Source organism: Chinchilla lanigera, unplaced genomic scaffold (genome assembly GCF_000276665.1).
Source record: "Chinchilla lanigera isolate Chin_1 unplaced genomic scaffold, ChiLan1.0 scaffold00012, whole genome shotgun sequence".
Lineage (NCBI taxonomy): Eukaryota > Metazoa > Chordata > Mammalia > Rodentia > Chinchillidae > Chinchilla > Chinchilla lanigera.
This window is the reverse complement of record NW_004955413.1, coordinates 4,585,366-4,605,371: the sequence shown is the minus strand read 5'-3', so window position 1 is coordinate 4,605,371 and position 20,006 is coordinate 4,585,366. Positions and strand designations below refer to the sequence as shown.

The following is a 20,006-nucleotide window of genomic DNA, read 5'->3' as shown; positions in this document are numbered from 1 at the left end:
CGCAGAGACACCACATGGGAAAAGGGGCGGTGGGTGCGCGGGACGCCGCTAGAGGGCACGCGAGAGACGTCTGGCTTCCCGCTCTAGCTCGCTGCCCCAGTGACCCCAGCGCGCCGGCGACCGCGAGTAACCCCGCGCTGGGCGGTGCACACACACACACCCCCCCCGCCCCGACTCTCGCCTGCTCGCTCTCAGCCAATGGGAGGGCAGCGCCGAGCGCCCGGCCGGACTCTCGCCCCCAGCGACACCACCCGCGAGCGCTGTGGAACGGGGAGTGCGGTCACCGCGCCGCGCGCTCCGGCCCTTTCCAATCGGGGCGGCCCCGGCTCCAGGCCCCGCCCGCGCCTCACGGGCCCTTGTCACTCTCTGTCACTCTCGGCCGAGTCACCTTTGCCTTACAAACGCCCGGGCCCGCCCGCTTCCTACCTTGCCGCGCTAGGCCCCGCCCCCACGCCGTCTGACCAATCGGTGGCGGGGCCCGGCGGCCGGGGCGGGCCCGCGGCCAATGCGCACGCCGTGGGCGGGCCCCCGGCCGGAATTGGGGGTGAAGCTCCAGCGGCTTGCCCACAATCGGGGCGCTGGGAGCCGGGGGTCCCTGGGGCCCGCCCGCAGTTAAGATGGCGTCCGCGGTGGAGGGGGACGTGTGGACCGCGGCGGGGCTGAGCTGGGAGCTGCGGCCGGGGCTGGAGGAGCTGAGCTTGAACAAGTTGGCGACGTCCCTGGGCGCGTCGGAGCAGGCGCTGCGGCTCATCATCTCCATCTTCCTGGGTAAGGACCCTCCTGCCTCGTCCGCCCCCTCTGGGGTCCCCAAGAATCGAGGGGAAATGGGGACAGGACTTCCCCAGCAAGGCTGTGTGGGGCGCGGGCGTGAACCCTTAGAGACACCAAGAAGTCCTGTCTCGAGTCTGGCGTGCTGTGCCCTCCGGACCTTTTTCCCCCGTGACCCGCTGTACCCCCTGGCCCCTGTTTCGGCGCCCGCCTGCTTGTCACGCCGTGCTCCGCGGCGTCCCCTTGACCTGTCTTGCTTGTCGCTCTTGAGTTGCACTCGGGCTGGCTGTGTGTACTGCTGTCTGTTCTTAACAGCCCGATACATGCACGCTTTATCAGCAGGCCCCCTAACTTAGGGGGCCTCCCTAGCCCCATATTACATGCCCTGTGTCTACTTTGTGCACCGCCAGCTCCTGTTGCGCTTTCATCTCTTTCTGTCCCCTTTTTAATATTTCCTTCTTAAGCCATATGGCTTTTTTTTTTTTAATCCTTAGCCACCCCTGTCATTGACCATGGAGTATCATTGTAATACTGTGCTTGGGAAACAGAACTAACAACCCCTTTTAAAACTGTCCATGCTGTTCCACGTGATTATTACCCATATGGTTCAAAGGATGTGCTGTCTGAATTTATGTCGCAACAAGCTGTATTATAACTGGTTTATGGGCTTCCTTTTTTCAAACCGCAGCTGTACTCCATGGTTTGTAATGTGGTCTTTAAAGGCAAAAGAATCAGACCCAGCCTTCTGCTGCTCACGAATAGTGCGAACCTAGACAAGGCACTTAACCCCGGACCTAAAAAGAGGACAGTAATTGCTGTAAAGTCCTGTAAGAATACTAGGGTCAAAATCGTAGGTGATAAAAAGGCATTTGAGTGGTGGGAAGTTTTTAGGAGGGTTGCAGAATTTTAGTTTCGAAGAGCGAAGTTGGGAATTAAGCTAAAGGGATAAGGAAAGAGGAATGGGGCACGAGTAGAGATCTCAACCATAAAAAGTTTGAGATAAGGTTGTGCAGGTGTGGCAGGGTTTAGATGCCAGAAGTTTATCCTGTAGTCAGTAGAGACATTGACACATAATAGCCTGAAGGGTGTCAAGGCCGTCTACATAATGGGGGAGGCACTAATTCATATTTAAACAGCTTTGGATAACATCATTGTCATTTGCCTATTATATATCAAAGCAAGGTGATTTCCTTCTAGATAAAGGTTGCCTTTCCCCTCCTTGAAGAATGGTAAGATTTTAGAGGTGAAGGGATCTTCAGTGGTGCATTGCGTCACCCAGGCATAACCCAAATTTATGAGCGGCCCATCTAGGTAGGATTCTTTGTAGCAACCCGCTTTGAACTTCCTGCGCTTTGAACCTGGCTCTGACCCAGTTACTTGTTGGAATTGGGGTCGGTGATGAAGAGTGTTTACATTCGTTAGTCAGAAGCCCACTGTTGATTTCTCAACTATATATTGAGACCGTAACACCAAGAGCAAGCTGTTAAGTGGAGCTAGCGTTGGATTTAGGATTTGGCACTTGTCTTTTCTGTGCCAATATAATCAGATACTGCTTGTGAACTCCTAGGCACTGTAATGGGCCGTACAACTGACTAGGAGAGTGTTTTCTCTGTACCCTACCTTTCTTCTCCTGTTACTACCAGTTATCAAGGTAATAAGTGCTCAGTGTGCCTCATCTGCCACACACCAAAATGGTGTCTCAGACCATCTCCCCTTCCCCGTCACCACAGTGTGGGTCCCACACAAGCGTCCTCCTCACTGCTCTGTAATTTTCTTCTTGCTCAAAAGCCAATGCTGTGCCTTCTGCCCCACCAAGCCCCCGCCCCTGTCAGGTCCTCAGGAAGGCTGGGCCTCTGCCACCAGCGCCACTGTGAATGGCTTGCTGCACCCTCCTCCCTTCAGAGCTCAGCCACATGGCTTTTGAGTTGGTCTGGGGCGCTGGAGTCTCCTCCCAGAGGTGCTTTCTAGGTTCTTTCTCTCCTGAACAAAGAGCAGGTCAAGACAAAGGCAAACGGTACCGAGGCTTTATGTTTATTAAAGGTAGGAAAAGAAACGTGCTCTGCAGAGCAAGCTCAGACCAGCTAAGGCAGGAAAACTACACTGCATAGTGAGGGCAGGCCACTGGGAAGGAGCACACCCTAGCCCACCCTGGTGGGCAGCAGCCTGGTGTTTTGTCCCGCCTCAACACCTCGGACTGATGTCAGTTCCAGGCTGTCCTATCAGAAACCTGCTCCAGCTCTCTAGCATTCTCTCATTGGCTCCATTTGCAGAGTTTGGGGACCTGTTCTTTGCATTGGTCCTGGAACTTTCTAATTGACAGGCCATACCCACTTGCCCTAATCGCCTGCCTCATGGTCCTTCCTCTGAACTTCCTTCCAGACTCCTACTGCCGGTGCCTCCCCTTCTCACACTGACTGAAATTTCCTTCCAACACTATATTACACCTTATAATTGTGCATTTGCATGCGAAGGCAGACATCACATCAGTTTTTTCACCACACTGTACCCAGGTGAACAGTAACAGGAAGGCTCAAAAGTATTTGTTGAATAAGTGAATGTGTAGATGAATGACTTGGAATAAAGAAATAGCTTTAAAAAAAAAAAAAACAAGAAGAAAAATGATTCCCACTGCCTGGGTGGCCACGTACAGAAATCAAGAGGAGGGTCAGATGTTAGTGAGGGCCAGCCAATGTCTGGTTTGGGGTTTACTTTTGGTTGCAAGGGCATTTGCAAGTATGTGCAGAGTTAGTTTTGAACTCAGAAAAGAAGTTGGGCCAAAAGTCCACTTTTAGGGAGCCAGGCATGGTGGCACACACCTGTAATCCCAATACTCAGGAGTCTGAGGCAGAATGATCGCAGCGAGTTTGAGTTCAGCCTGGGCTACATGGTGAGTTGAAGGCCATCCTGAACTACATAGCAAGATTCATTAAAAAAAAAAAGATGCAGTCTTAGGAGTTAGTATTGGTATCATAACTGAATCAGCTAGGGAACTAAGTGCCATAGAAATACATACGAAAAGAAAATCTAATTCATTTGTATATGCCATCAAAGCAAGCACTATGATCTAATTTATTTGATTAATGTTGCTACCTTTTATTTTGTTTGTTTCTTGAGACAGGGTCACGATATGCAGTGATATGCAGTTCAGGCTTGCCTTTGCTATGTAGCCCGGGATGGCCTTGAACTCACAGCAACCCTCCTGCCTCAGCCTCCCGAGTGCTGGGATTAGAGGCGTGCACTACCACGCTGGGCTCTGCTGTCCCTTATTGATTATAATAGTAGCTGGCATTTTTGTTTATTAAGGATTTGCTTAAACATTGTCCTAAATAAATGCTCCACAGGCAATTCCCTGCCCAAACCTGGCAGTTACTAATAAAATAATTACAGTGTTTGTTATCTCCCTTATACAGAAGGAAATTAGGGATTATAGAGGTTAAGTACCTTGCCTGAAGTCACACTCTGTTCCCGAAGGCTCTGGAGCCCCATATTGGGACTGGGAGGAATGTGTAGAGTGGAAGAGATAAACCCTCGTGACAACTCTTCCCCTCTTTGCTCTTCTGGTTAAACCAAGATGTAATCACCCAGGCGATTCCCTCCACAGCCAGAGCTGCCAAATGGAGCAGATGGCCATGGTACTGAGCTCAAGCGCTTCTGGTCTTGGCCATGCCCAGCTCAGAATTAGCGTCACTGATGTCAGCCACCTTTGAAATCAGAGGAACCTTCTGTTTGTTCCATTTAGACCAACATCACCACTGGCTTTTTAGGAAAAATCCATTATTCAGTTCAAAAAACTTTCTTCAGGTAGCTCTGAAATCACAACATAAGGAAACTAAAGCTAACCAATATGGAAGTTAAATAGCATGAAGTAAACAAATGAGACGTCCGGCCATAATATAAAGCAGGACCCAAAAACTTCAGCTATAACGTAGGGGAATCATCCTAGATGGCTTTTGAGAGCCCTTCCAGTTCTAAAGGTAGCAGTATTGTAATTCGTAGCCACACATTTCATTATCATCTGAAGCCTCTTGTTTGGGAATTTCTTTTAAATGTATCTTTCCAACTACTGTTTCTGTATCCCAAGATCTTACATAGGCAAAAAAATCCAAGACTTCATGTTTTGGATTCCAGCATAACTTTATTGTCAAACAGAACCACTGCTTTACAGAAGCATATGTAAATTAGGGCCCTGGAGATTATTTGCAGGGCCGCTGGCATGAAAGCACTCCTCCGAGGCCCTACAGCCTTCCAGCAATGGGATTTCTGTTTTAGAGGGCAAAAAGGGCTTTGCAGCCAGGCCTCAAAGAGGTGGGAAGATTCTAGTCAGGGAGAGATGGGCGGGGAGCTCTCCAGCTGCAAAGAATAATGAGCACATATGTGGAGATTGGGAAGCATAGGAAAATCTGAGGAACAGCAAATAATCCACTCTGCTTAGAATAGTAGAACAATCCTGAAAGAGTCATAGAAAAGGCTGCTAGCAGGGTGAGGTGGCCAAATATAGCAGGGCAGATGTGGGCTTGCTGCAGTCTTCCTCTTCCCCTTGGCCCAAAGGCCAGCTCTACTGGAGCAGGCGGCTGACAGTCAAGCAGTTTGTCTGGTAAATAACTATGTTGAATTTGTAACAAGCAGCAGTATTTTAAATCAGAGTGCAAATTTCATATGAATTTTAGAAATCATACAGTCATCGAAGAAATTTCCTAATTCTAAAGGGCTGTGCAGGGCTCCTGGAAAAGTTTAAGACCTTTTGCTCTTTGGATTGCTGCAGGACTAAATGAGGTAGGCTGTGGAAACACTCCCAGATTCATAAACAGAGCCTGCCTTTTAACACACCCTCTGGTTATACTTGCTACCCTAGAGCTAGAGTGTGGCAGATTGGGTGTGTTTCTTCATGCATTGTTTTAACTTTCATCATCATTTCACCATCTGCCTCACCTTCAGATGAGGTCAGGTGCTGAACTCCTTTGGAGATGAATTAGTTGACTAGTAGTTTTATCTTTGCTTTTCTATTTTTGCATCAACTGCCTTGAGCAGTATAACATTCTCCTACCTGGGCGTGGTGGCCTACACCTATCGTCCCAGCCCTGGGGAGCTGAGGCTGAAGTCACTGAATTCTAGCCCAGCCTGGGCAGTTTAGTGACTTAGGGAAAGTCTGTCTCAAAATTTTAAAAAGGATCGGGGATGTAGTTCCTCAGTGTGGAGGCCCTGGGTTCAATCCCCACTACTATTTTTAAAAAAAACCTAATTGAACTTCTTACATTTCTTGATTCAGTTAATTAAGTGTGACTTGGAGCTTTAACAAAAATTAGGTGTCCCAGTTGCAGCTGCCAGGGAAAGCTGCCCCAGTAGCAAAGACTTCTTAGGCACAGATTTTAAGGTAGGAATGTGCTTGCGTGCATGTGAGTGCGTGGAGGTTTTCCTAACATCAAGCACCAGGAGATTTAGAACTCACTTAGAGCTCCGTTGGTAAAACAAGAGCTTACTGACACCATCAGTACTTACCTGTAATCTGTACATCTAAAGGCTGGCATATGTGTCATTATTCCTGTTTTCAAAAGGGGGTATGCTTTGAAGATACCACCACATATTACAGCAGCCATTGACATTTTCCTACTAACCTGTCCATAACTGTGTAAAGTTTGTAATGTTCCTATTCTATTTCATAAATGGATGTATGTTTATTATTATGTGTTTCCTACAACAACCATTGAGAATAGTTAATGATTTTTCAATAGGTCACTCATGTATAGCTCTATTTATTTTCTTTAGAAGCCACTTTGAAGATACCAAAGTATAGTACAACAACTCTTGATAATCTCCTACCTCTTTTGTCTGTAATTCACTATTATTTGTCTATTTGTTTTCCTGAGAAACTATTTTGTAGATAATAATATGTAAAACGATAACCATTGATAATTTCCTACCATTTTGTCTGTAATTTGCTAAGTCCCCCCTATTACTATGTTATCCTTCTTTTATTCTTTAAAATAAAAAAAAATTAAAAAAATAAAAAAAAAGGGGGGGGTATGGAAAATTAGGAAAAAGAAAAGTAATTTCTGGGTGAAAATTCCCTTTGGGCATGAAATGCACTGATGTTTACACCTAAATTCCTCCTATTAGTAGTTTTGAAGATCACTGAAACAGATGTAGCCTGAAACACCTTGGATGAAGGATTCTGGGTAAGAACCATGTGTAATGGTTTAATACCAGAGGCTTCAGGTACAGAAGTTGATTTATAAATGTAGGGGAGAATTTGTCAGAGTGGGTGGAAGATTAGGCCAACATTATCAGACTTAATTCTGTTTTTGGCTCACGTGAAGTCTTCAAGTGGACTATTTAAACACTTCGCTCTACAGGTTAAATTTAAATTAAGAATTAAAAGCTTTTATCAATTAAAGGTGTTGTTCAAGACCAAGCATTTATGTTGCTATGGTATTTTCATAAGAAAGCCATACATGATCATGTCTGCTACACAGAAGTACACGTGGCGAGATAATAATTCCTTAGGCTGCATTCATAGTTAAAAATAGAGGATTTGCATGTCATATATTGCATACAAATTTTGGGGTATTAAATCCCAGAATATTATAGTTTTGACCTCTGTGTATTTATATGCTGTGATGAGAAGTGGCATCCATGCCGATGTGATAAATGGCTCATAGCTTGAAAGATTTCCTGCTTCTGCTGTGACAGCAGTTCTAAACTCAGATGGACTTGGACACCATACTAGATTACTGTCCATAAATATAAAACTACCACCAGCAAGCAAAGCCAACTGGACCAATGCCCTTGAAGGTTCCTATGTTGCATACTTCAGACCAAAGTGGCAAAGACTGAGTAGAGTTAGCTGGGTGTGGTGGTGCATGCCTATAATCCTAGCACTCGGGAAGCTGAGGCAGGGGGATCACCTCAAGTTTGAGGCCAGCTGGGCTACATGGTAATACCATGTCTAAATAAATAAGTAAATAAATTTTAAAAATTGATTAAAGTACAAACACACCAGGGCCCTGACTGAAAATACCAAACCACATGACTCCTGGAAATCCTCATGCTTCAGTTATAGGGTGGCCTGAGTCCACTTTTTAATTCCTCATTTGTCATTAGCTCTCTGAAAGAATGGAAAGTGAAGGCAGGCACAGGAGCTCCTAGATAGCTTGCTTGCTTGTTTATCTGTCCGTGTGGCAACATGAGGTCTAACCCAGGCCTCCCACACGCTCGGCAAACCCTCTACCACTGAGCCGCACCCAGCCACTGTGCATATGTCCCTAAAACACACAGCCAGCTTCCAAGTGCCCGTGTCACTTAGGCACTGTCACACCACAGAAGTGCCATGGGTCAGTGCTTCTAGCCTCTCCCTACAAGTCCACCACACCCAATGGCTGTCACAGTGCTGGGGTCACCATCTCACCAGAAGTTCCAGATTTTAAGTCTTTTGGGCTTGTTGCTTTGGTTTGGTTTGGTTTGGTTTGGTTTTGGTGCTGGGGGTAGAATACAAGGCCTTGCACGTACTAAGCATGTGGTCTGTGTCTAAGCCACACCTGTCACCCTTGCACTTGGTTTAACATCAAAATGATAGAGATTTCCTTTGATTATATTTCCTTGTATTTTCAAAATTGTCTCCAAATCTTGTAATACTGAAATACTAGTGTGGAAAGTAGGTCATGTCTGGCTGGAATGGTCAGGGTAAGTTGGACTTGATCAAAATTTAAAACTTGTACATTAGTCAGGAGACTGAAGCTGAAAAATCATGAGTGCAGGGCCAGCCTGGGCCACATAGCATCAAAAAACAAAAAACAAAAAAAGGAAACGTTGAGGCCACACATGGTACGTGCACTGTCATCCCAGCACTGTGGAAGGCCAAGACCGAAGGATTGCAAGTTCAAGCCCATCCTGGACAGTCTGTTTTCTGACTTTAAGGATGCTTATTCTAGGTGCTGCAGTGGGTAGAGCACTGGAGTATTTTGATCAAGAGGCAGTGTATTCAAGGCAGTGCTGAAGGAAGTTTAATTTGTGAAGTGGAAGGAGAGCTACTAGCAGCCAGGAGGAGAGGTAGAAGGTCCTATAATAGATTCATGTATTTAATACCCAGGCTTCAGGGGGGTTTTGGTTTTTTGTTTTGTAGTTTGTTTGTGCGTGTGTGTGCGTGTGTGTGTGTGTGTGTGTGTGTGTCTTTTGCTTTACTTTTTTGAGACAAGGTCCCCCAATGTAGTGTAGGCTGGTCTTGAACTTGCAGATGTAGCCCAAGCTGGCCTCAAACTCACAGCAATCCTCCTGCCTCAGCCGCCTGAGTGCTGGAATTATAGGCCTCCTCCCCGACACCCGGCAAGTTCAGATTTTTATGGATAGCACTGGGTATGCGTGTATGTGCACATCTGTATGGAGTACGTAGGTGCCTGGAAAGGCCGAGGCACTAACGTGAATACTGGAAACTAAAGCAGTAACACAGTGGAGCAGGCACAAGAACAGACTGGAGCCAGGGTCTGGGTTGGACCCCAGCTTTGTGACCAGGAGGGGTCCTTCGTGCTTGGTAAGTGCCCCTCCCCTTTACTGGTGGCCCCGGTTGGCTGTGGAGAGAAGGTTGCTCATACCTGCTCTAACGGGATCCGCACCAGGGTCCCCCCAGGGCTGCCCCACCACCCCACCTTGGGACCCATCCGTGCTTGTCCCCACTCTCCTGGGGCTTACCAGGGTCTCCTCCCCATGTCCAGACCTGATGACCACACACAGACAGGGCCTGGACCCTGCTTCTCCCTGCAGGGTCTCCGTACACAAAGCAATAAGCTTTCTTGGCCAGCTGAGGCTGTAGTCAGAGAACAGGGAACCAACCGCACCAGCAGCCCAGGGTCCTTGAGCCTGAAGACATGAATGTGGGGTTTGCTCCTCTCTTTCTCTGCGTCCCTTCAAAAGAAAAGAGAGGGAGCTTGAATTCTATTAAAATACTTTCCAGGTACTATTTTTGAACTGCATTGTCTCATATACCCACATACCTGGGTAGCAGTTTTTCCTTAAGAAAGAAACAAGTAAAAATGGACAGAGCACAAGTCAAACATTAGCTATTATTGAGCCCTGTGTGTTAGCTGCAGAACGTGAAGCGGGACTACATAAAAATCATTTTCTCTTCAGAGCATTTGCCTAGTGTGGCCGTGGGTTCAGTCTGCAGCACACTCATCCCAAATTTAAAACAGTATTTTCCAGGCAATGCACTACAGAATTCTCTTTCTTCTTTCCCTTAGTGTTTATTGATTGGAGTGTTTTGACTTTCTTTACTCAATTAAGTATTAAGTACATTTTGTTTTGGGTCTCAGTGAGTTGAATGGAGTCTACTAATTAGCTTTCAGCTTTTCACATCTCATATATGTAGTAGGTTGACTATAGCTGATTGTTTAACTTTTGGGGGGGTAATGTGGATTGAACACAGAGTGTCTAACTACATCCCCGGCTCGTTTAAAATTGGGGCGGGGGCTGGGGATTTAGCTCAGCGGCACAGCACCTGCCTGGCAAGTACAAGGTTGTGAGTTCGGTTCCCGGTACCGGGGGGAAAAAAAAAAAATTGAGGGGAGGGTTGGACACAAGTTGCCCCTGCGTAGTTCAGGCTAGCCTCGAACTTGTGATTCTCTTGCTTTAGCGTCCCAAATGGTTGGGGTTACAGGCACGTGCCACCAAGCCTGGCTACAGCTGACTCTTTCAGGTGTCATTCCTAGCCAGATGTGGTGCACGACAGAATGCCAGCACTCTGGAGGCTGAGGTAGGAAGATGATAAGTTCAGCAGAGACTGGGTGACTTTGTGAGACCCTGTCTCAGAATAAAAATAGAAAGGCCCTAAGTTCAATCCCCAGTAGTGGCCAAAAAAATAAAGAAAAACCAACAAAACAAAAAACATAGCTTTAGTTTAAAAGATGCAGGTTACCTCCGCCCTCCTCCACACCTGCATCCCCCACCCTGCTTCCCTGCCTGCCCTGATTCCAGCTCTTTCTGTGCGTGTACAGACGAATCCTTAATGAACATGACTGTCAGCCGCTGCACGTGAAAAGGTTCATGAGGAAGGAGGCCCTTGCCACAGGAGTGTGCCTTATACACGTGAGCACAGCGAGCGCAGGGGACAGCAGCTGAGTCCAGATTCTCCTCTTGGCCTCTTCTTTTCACAATGGCTTCCAAGTCCCACCCCTTGCGCCCACATCCCAGCTGTCTCTCTGGGAGTCACAGTCCTGGCAGAGCCTTCTTGGCCACGGCCCTCCCCAGGCCTGTGCAGCCACGTGACCGGGATCCTGTCCCCAACTAGCAGTGCAGCCACACAAGCCCCTGCCAGGTCCCTGTGGATCTGGTGTGGGAAATGTGCCTATTACCTGAAAACACAGACCCAGGAATTCCAGAAGTAGCAGCAGACTTTTCAGGCATATACCTAGTTTAGTGCTGGTGATGGTTGATTACTTTTCAAAATAATCCACGATCTGTGGGACCTGAAGCTTATAAACTCTTGGAGACCTTTAAGAAAAAGAGGGCTGAGGTAGCTCAGTGCAAGAGCCTGGGTTCAACCCCAGCCCTGGAAGAAATAATACAAAAGTACCTTCTGCCGGTTTATGAAAAGCTCTGACCCTGTGGACACACTCACAGCCAGCGCACACCCCCCACCCACCAGGCCTTAGATAGGCTGTGACCTGAGGCTTTGTAGCTGCCAAGGTGTGTCCTGGGGGTGCTGGCCACAGCTTACACACCCTCCTCTGGGAGTCAGCTTGAAGTGGCCCCATGCACAGCCTCCCACACCTAAGGGCTCAGGGTTTTCACCTGACAGTTTGTATCATAACAGAAGTGAAAGATAAGTAGATCTTAAGTTTAGATATGTTCATACAAAGCAGGACCACTTGTAAATATTTTTGAATGTCCTAAAGGAAGTATAGTGGTCCCATTATCATGGGTTACTTTCCAAGGGACCCCTGAAAGTGCGGCTCACACCCAGCCATGTGAGTATGGGTTTTCCTACACACGTGTACATATGACTTTAATAAAAGTTAAAATGTGGTCACTCTCCCGAAATACCTTGCTGTACTATGTCCTTTTTACTTAAAGGAAGCTCTTTGCAGCCTGTCTCTGAACCGGCAGCAGCACTCCTCCTACGCCTCAGGGTCTCCCCCATCCCCACCCCTACTCCCCGCACCTTCGCACTGAACCTTTACACTGAGCCACATCCCCAGGCCTTTTTTACTTTGTACTTTGAAACAAGATTTTGCTAAGTTACTGGGTTGCCCAGACTGACTTTAACCTGTGACCCTCTAACTCAGCCTTCCAGAATATTGGAATTACTGGTATGTGCCACCATGCCCAACGTGGGTTCATTATTGAGTAAAATTAAGGGCACTTGAATGCAAGCACTATGATACTGACAGCTACATCTGCCTACTGTGGTCCATCTGATAACGGAGGAGTTATCTCAGTGACCAATGGCTGATAGGATACACAGGTAGGATAGCCGAGATAAAGGGATGATTTACATCCTGGGCTGGACCCTGCATGACAGTGCAAACTCTCACCACATTACTCAGAGTGGTGTTCAGTTTAAAACTTAAGAATTGTTTATTTCTGGAATTTGCCATTCAATATTTGTGTGTGGCTCCTGACCACAGATAACTGAAACCTTGGTTACAAACTCCAGATGGGGAGCTTCTGTATATGTGTGATGCTTTTGCAAATATTTTCCATTTTAATCTGCACAACAGCCCTTCAAGGTGATTTCCCCCACCCCACAGATGAAGACATGGAGGTCCAAAGAATGGAAGTAATTTGCTCAGAGCTGAATTCCTAAACTGGATCAGCTGGAGTCCAGAGCCCAGATAATCTGGCTTGAAGTTCCAACCACATGGTTCACTCACTCAGACTTCAAATTTAATGAAATGCCCTGAATATGGGCCGTTAAGGTAGTATTTTATCTTTGCTAGCAAAGACAAGTAGGTGTCTCAAAGCATTTCAAAGTCGGTCTAAACATGTGATGTCCCTGTTCTAAAATAGATGAGCCGGGCTGGGGATATAACTCAGTGGCACAGCGCCTGCCTGGCAAGCACAAGGTCCAGAGTTTGATTCCTGGTACCAAATAATAGAAGTCTACAGCCTCTTTTATAGTTAACATGCTTTCAGTCTATAAATTGGTGTAGAACATTTTTTTAGGGGAAAAAAAAAAACTGAAGTAACTATGACCATTCCAACAAACTGTAGTAGAACTGAAAAGGAAATTACTGTAATCCAGATGTTGAAGCAGAAGGCTGGTGGTGTGATGTGCCTTCTGCTAGCTGATCAGACTGGAAACCGTCCCTGGTGCAGCCACCAATAGGGGGCCTTGTCCTGGTCTAAAAAGCTAGTGACTTGCAAACCTCATTCCTGTGTGTCCCATCTCCGCTTGTCAGTTGACAGGTGAACACATCAGTCACTCACATGAAATGGAAGAAGTGTGACTCAGAGCTCTTGGCATAAATGGTGGCGCTGAAGAAACACCTTTGGTAGCGCTTTGGAGCAAAGCAGGGCTGTTTGGTTGGGTAAAGCGACTAAAAACTATTTGTGATCATTCATAATGGTCCCTTTTTTTCATAAGTAGCAACCATCCACTAGTTCATCACCAAAATGTTCCCTCTAAGCCAGGCATGGTGCTGCACACCTGTAACTTAGGAGGCTGAGGCAGGAGGATCAGAAGTTGAAGCCCAGCCTGGGCAGTTTAGCAGTTTAGCAAGACCCTGTCTCAAAATTAGTAATAGTAGTAATAGTAATAAAAATGACTGGAAATGTAGCTTAGTGCGAAGGACCTGGGATCAGTCTCCAGTACACCAAAAAAAAGAGTTAAGGTTCAGAAAAATAAATGAATGAAATGTTCCCTCTAAAAGATGACAGGAAACTAGAAAGGAGCAAAGGGAGAGGGGGTGCTGAGGGTGAAAATCATCCAAACGTGTTCTATGCATGCCAGTCCACCAGAGCAAGTCTCATCTGTGTTTCTAGTTGGCACCAGTTTAAAAAATGTCCCCACCAGGTGGTGTGGAGCATCACCTACCGTGCTCAGCGCCTGGTTCGGATTTTTTTTTTTTTCTTTTGTTTTTTTGAGACAAGGTTTCACTATAGTTCAGGTTGACCTTGAACTCACTGTGTAAGTTTAGGCTGACCTCAAACTCTGAGTGATTCTCTTGCCTCAGCCTCCAGAGTGCTGGGATTACAGGCATGCGCCACCATGCCGGGCATGGTTCTAATTTTCAACACCACAAAAAAAAAAAAGTAAAATGTCCCCTCTATTCTTATTCATCCCTGGGACATCTCTGATTATGTGTCCTAGTTCCCCATGTCACAGTTGTCAAAATGCTTGAGGTGTCCAGCTGGACATGACTTTCAGAAACAAGCTGCTCTGTTCCTGCCACAGTGCTACTGGGAGAAGGGGGAGATTTCCCCAAAATTAAATTACAAACTACAGGAGAGTGCACCTCAATTTAGCTTTAAAGTGTTCAGTTTTGTTCTGTGGTGGGTGAGAGGTGTTTCACCTCAAGTTCCTGGGCGTGAGCCACCCTTCTGCCTCAGCCTTAAGTAGCTGAAACTACAAGCATGGCCCTACTGTACCCAGTTTAAAGGGAAATTTTTTTAATGTTTTCAGATGGGAAAATGAGTAAGCATTAAAACAGGTATGCATGTGTCTATGAACAAGTGTGAGAGCATAGATTGTTGTCTGGTTTCTAGATAACAAAACTTGTCTGGTTAGTAGAGTTTCCACTCCCAGGTCACCAGGAGTCAGACACGTGGCAGGAGTTCTAGAATGGAAATGAGGTACGGGGAGTTCTGGTCTGAGCCTGCCCGTTAGCTCTGGGCGAGTCGAGTCAGTTATCCCCTCTGGGCCTGAGTTCTGTATCTATGTAATGAGGTCTTTGGAGTCAGTGATTTCTAAGATTTCTTCAGTTCTAAGAATCAGTGTTTTAATGAATAACTCGAGCACATGACTCAGCCAGAGACAGACAAATGCTGGGCTTCAAAAGCAGGGTTGGCTCCCTGTCCTTACTAGCAGCGCAGCTTAATCTGGTGAACATAAAGGACCATCTGAACAAGTTCTAAAGGTGAGTGATCACCCTCCACAACTGGGGCTCAAGTGGATCAGTAAGGAAGTGCTGGTTGTGCCTGATTGGTTGCCTGTCATCTAAATCTACCTCTTTCCTAGGTCTGGCTCCCTTTTCTGCCAGTTCCTTAGCACAGGAATTTCCATCTTAATGAAGGGGAAAAAAATGAGAGGAAGCCACAAAGTAGCAATAATAATGTTTCGACAAGATAGTGGTGGTGCAAGCTTGTAATCACAGCACTGGAGACTGAGGCAGGAGGATCTTTGCAAGTTCAAGGACAGCCTAGGCTACAAAGTGAGCTCAAGGCCTGCCTGAACTGCATATCAAGACTCTGTCTCAAAAAGACAAAAAAAAGAAAACATTTGACAGAAACAAACAACAAGCCAGCAGTGTTTGAAAGCAGTTTTTACAAAATTTCTGTTTATTTACTGATGTACTGGAGAACAAACCCGGGAGCTTGCGTTGCACGTGCTCTACCACTGCACTGGATCCCCAGTCCATCAGCCTCATTTCTTGGTCTGTGACATTGGATTCAAAGAGCAGGCAGCCAAGCCGGGCCTGGTGGCACACACCTGTAATCCCTACAGTCTGGGAAGCCGATGCAGGAAGGTCTTACGTTCAAGCCCAGCCTGGTCAATTTAGTGACTTGGCAAGACCCTGTCCCAAAATAAAAAGGGGGCTGAGAAGGTAGCTTAGTGCAAAGGCCCTAGGTTCAGTCTCCAAAATCAAAAAGTAGGTAGCTATACCTAGATAGACCCCTCCATGTGGCCCTCCAGTATCGACCAAAGCAAATAAGCCCACTACCTGTAGTAATTTGCCAAGGTCTAGAAAAGTTTTGTTTTTTGAGATGAGCTTCAGTAAAGTCCTTTGTTCTAGTTTGAGTCCCTGGTGTGGGTTCTTTTCCCCTATTCCACCTTTGCTACACTGCTGTCCTTCCAAGCTGTGGCTGCCTTATCCACAGGCTGGGGACATGATGGTCCTTTCTGTGAATGTCCTCGTCTGCCTTTGGCTCAGGTTTCAGGGAAGAGCCCCTCTCTCCAATACTCAGGACTCTTTCTCTACTTAATAGACTACACACAGTGGAGCTCCTGTGGAGAAGTGTGGCGTGGGCTTCACACAGCCCACATTGCCACTGCGACACTCACCCGCTTCCTAGGTGGCTGCTACCCCCGGCCGCATGTCCACCATGCACTGCTAGACCGGTTCCCAGGGCCTTACTGTGACACAGTGACATTTTGCTTTGCTCTGCTCGCCTCAGCCTCCTGAGCATTTAATGTCATTAAACATCCTCCCATCTGAAACTGTCCTCTCTCACAGACTTAGCCTGATTCTCCTCGTTTTCCTGTTTTGTCTCAGTCTCTTTGCTTCTGCTTAAGTACAAGACCGAGCCCTTGGTCTGCTCTTCCTGTGCAGCTCGTCTCCTGAGAGCTGATCTCTTTCCTGCGCGTCAGCTGTCACCACTGCCAGAGGCAGCCAATCTTTGCGTCCTGTGGTGGCGCCACAGGGTCATGAGATACAGAGCCTCAAGATAAGAGGCCTCACCTTGCGTGCGTCTGTGTCCCTGGTGCCAGCTCCTGGAGACTGTGGCATGGGCAGCTTTGAGGAAGCTACCTCTGGATTGTCCGGCTTCTACATGTGCTTTTTGCTAACGTGGCTGTGCTGGGCTTTGTGTCTGCATAGAGGTTCTCCTTTCCCGGTTTCCTTATCATCACCCTTTCAACAAGCAAAGGGGCCCCAAGGGCCCCAGTATATAGGAATTGCACAAGACACCACAAAATTAAGCAAGAGAAGCAGCACCTTATTATCTAGTGTCAAATCTTGGGAACCTTTGGCCTCATCTTTCCATCAAGCCGGTGGAGGTGGCACATGCCTATAACCCCAGCGCTTGGGAGCCTGAGGCAAGATCACAAGTATAAGCCCAGTCTGGGCAACTTTAGCATTACCAATTCAGTGAGACAACATCCGAAAATAAAAGTAAATATAAGGGCTGGGGCTGTAGCTCAGTACAAAGGCCCTGGTTGGTGGGGTGTGAAAATCAGCTCTGGAGATGTAGCTCCGTGGTAAAATGCCTGCCTACCACACAAGAGGGCCCTGGGTTCCACCCCCACACTGCAAAGAAAAAAAAATCAAAAAGAAAATGGTTGTCAGGAGGGAGAATTATTGACATGTGTATTGGAATTTTAAAATGAAATTAGATTTTTCTTAAAGAAAGGGCCCAGGACCAAGGATATAGCTCAGCAGCACAGCACCTGCCTGGCAAGTCCGAAGTCCTGAGTTCAATTCCAAGTTCCAAAAGAAAAAGATAAAAAGAAGGGGCCCCAGGCATTTTATCTCAGCACTTTGGAGGCTGAGGCAGGAGGATTGCCGAGAGTTTGAAGCCAACGTGGGCTACATAGTGAGACCCAGGGTCTACATGAGAGAGATCTCAACAAATCCTCCTCCCCCAAAAAAGGAAATGGGACTTTTCCCTTCAACACTGAAGATCAAACCTCAAATGTGCTAGGCAAGCAGTGCCACACCCCAGCTCCATAGTTAAACTTGCCATTTGGATCTGACCAAGGACAAAGTTACAACAAATCTGATGGGCTTGGGCTGCTGAGAACCAGACCCAAACCTGGTACCTGTTAGCAGACGCTTTACCCCAACCCAAGTCTCCACCAGGGGTCCGCTTTATTTCTCTTTTTTTTTTGGGGGGGGAGGGGTATCAGGAATCGAACTCAGTACCTTGCACTTGCCAGGCAGGCACTTGTGCCGCTGAGCTAAATCCCTAGTCCCTTAAACTTTTTATATTTTGTACTTTGTTTTGTTTTTTTGTTTTTGGGGGTTTTTTTGATATCGGGGAATTGAAATTTGGTATCAGGACTTTGCACTTGCCAGGCAGGCACTTGTGCCACTGAGCTTTATCCCCAGTCCCCGCTTTATTTCTGACTCTAGAATCAACAGCACCACGTTACCACACAGGAGGAGGGAGCACCAGTGAGCCAGGCACAGGAGGCTGCGGGCAATGGACAGGGACAGGGAGGCAGTGGAGAAGTGACTGCTTGGCATCAGGTTATTCAGGTTGCTTTTCATGTAAGGATTAGAATGATCCAATTCCAGCTGGCCTGCTGGGGAAGTTTGACTTGTGGGAAGGTTAGGTAAACAGCTTCACTGCAGCTGGCGGCCTGGAACTTCAGTGTGTGCGGCTCGATTTTTATTTTTAGCCTGGTCTGTTGAGGCCCAGCAGGGGCTGAGTCCAAACCAGTGACCTCTTGTAATTCTTATTTAATGAACCATGTGGCAGATATTCACCATATATACTTTTATCCATTTTGTTTTGTTTTGTTTTGTTTTGTTGCGTTTCGTTTTAGACAGGATCTCATTATGTAGTTGAGGCCTGCTTTGAATTCACTGTGTAGTTCAGGTTGGCCTCAAACTTGCAGTAGTCCTCCTGCCTCAGCCTCCTAAATGCTGGGGTTACAGGCATGCACCACCATGCCTGGCTCACCATATATACTTTAAATCACATCTTCAGTGGATGTTAAAACACACATCATTTGCAATAGTTTATAGTTTTCTGGGGTTTTCTTTTGTTTGTTTTTGAGACAGAGTCTCTCTTAGTTAAGGGTGACCTCAGACTCACTATGTAGCTCAGGCTGGTCTTGAACTCAGTGACCCCTCTGCCTTTTAAACTTTATAAATTTTAGATGCCAATTTTTTTTTTTTTTTTTTTTTTTGGTCTTTTTGAGATAGGGTCTCCCTGTGCAGTTCAGGCTGGCCTAAAACTCACTTTGTAGCCCAGGCTGGTCTTGAACTTGCAACAGTCCTCCTGCCTCAGTCTTCCAAGTGCTGGGACTACAGGCATGTGCCACCACGCCCGGCTAGATAACAATTTTAAAATGTAAGAAAAGCCAGATATAGGGTGGTACACTCCTGTAATCCAAGCACTCAGGAGGCTGAGGTAGGAGGATCACCAGGAGTTTGAGGACAGCCTGGACTACATAGTAAGACCCTGATTCAAATAATCAAAACAATAAAATGTGAGAGAAAGGGCTTGGATTGTAGCTCAGTAGTCCTGAGTTTGGTCCCAAGCACCAAAACAAAAACAGTGAAAGAAGGATATATACTACCTCAGAATTCTTTTAGAGGCCTTACTAGCAAAAGGTTATAACACTGTTACATCAGCAGGCTACCACCTTTCCTTCCCGTACACCCTGTCAGTCCTGTTGATTCTTTTCTCATACCAGTTTTAGTTTAGCTTTCTAATTCTTGACCATTTTGTTTCTTTGTTTGTTTGATTTGTTTTTTTGAGACAGGGGCTCACTTTGTGGTCCAGGCTGGCCTCAGACTTACAGCCATCCTCCTGCCTCAGCCACCCAAGTGCTGGGATTATATGTGTGCCCCACCATGCCTGGCTTCGTTTTGGGTTTTTTGCAGTGCTTAGTCAAACCTAGATCTTCACACACCTGGACAAGCACTGTACCACTGAGCTGTCCACCCCTTGTCCATTTTCTTACATTCTTTCTACTGTTTTAGAATTAGCCGAATATTCATGAAATGAATGTTCCATGTTTCCCCTCCATCCCTGGGACCTCCAGGCCCTATACATCCTGACCACTCAGGTGGAGATTGAGCTCTTCTCTAATCTCTAACATGGGCTGGGGATGTAGCTCAGCGGCACAAGCACCTGCCTGGCCAGCGCAAGGTCCTGAGTTCCATTCCCAGTACCAAAAATAATAATAATAATCTCTAACATGACCCTTGCATACAGGGAATATATCTCCTATCTCTCTCTAAGGAGTGGGCTCCCTCAGGAGTGAGAAGCTGCCCTTCAACCCTAGGTGCTTACTGCCACGCTCACCACACAGGAGGTGCCCAGTGAACACTTGACCTTCTCCAGTACAGACCATTCTTTCTCTCCCATTCTTTCACCCAGGAACTGTTGTAGGCACTGAGGTGTGGTATGGAACAAAACAGACCATAGCCCCTGCTTTCAAGGACACATAAATAAGTTAAATAACTGGGTGTGGTCGCACCAGCACTGTGGGAGGCCAAGGCGAGAGATAGCCACATTTAAGCCTGGCCTGGGCAACTCAGACGCTATCTCAAAAAAAGAAAGGGCTGGAGACACCCATCTGCAGGAAGCCCCTGGTTTCTGTCCTCCGCGCATGAATAAACTGCACCAAAAGGTGATGC

The 20,006-nt window shown here is 46.8% G+C and overlaps 1 protein-coding gene across 1 annotated transcript in view; it reads left to right on the top strand.

Moving 5' to 3' along the window:
* The first annotated feature begins 274 nt into the window (after positions 1–274).
* Lpcat3 (lysophosphatidylcholine acyltransferase 3) overlaps positions 275–20,006 on the top strand; it is a 34,070-nt gene continuing 14,338 nt past the window's right edge. Inside the window, exon 1 of the mRNA XM_005378854.2 lies at positions 275–768. Coding sequence (XP_005378911.1) covers positions 618–768 — 151 coding nt within the window. The 5' untranslated portion in view covers positions 275–617. The remainder of the gene's footprint in view (positions 769–20,006) is intronic.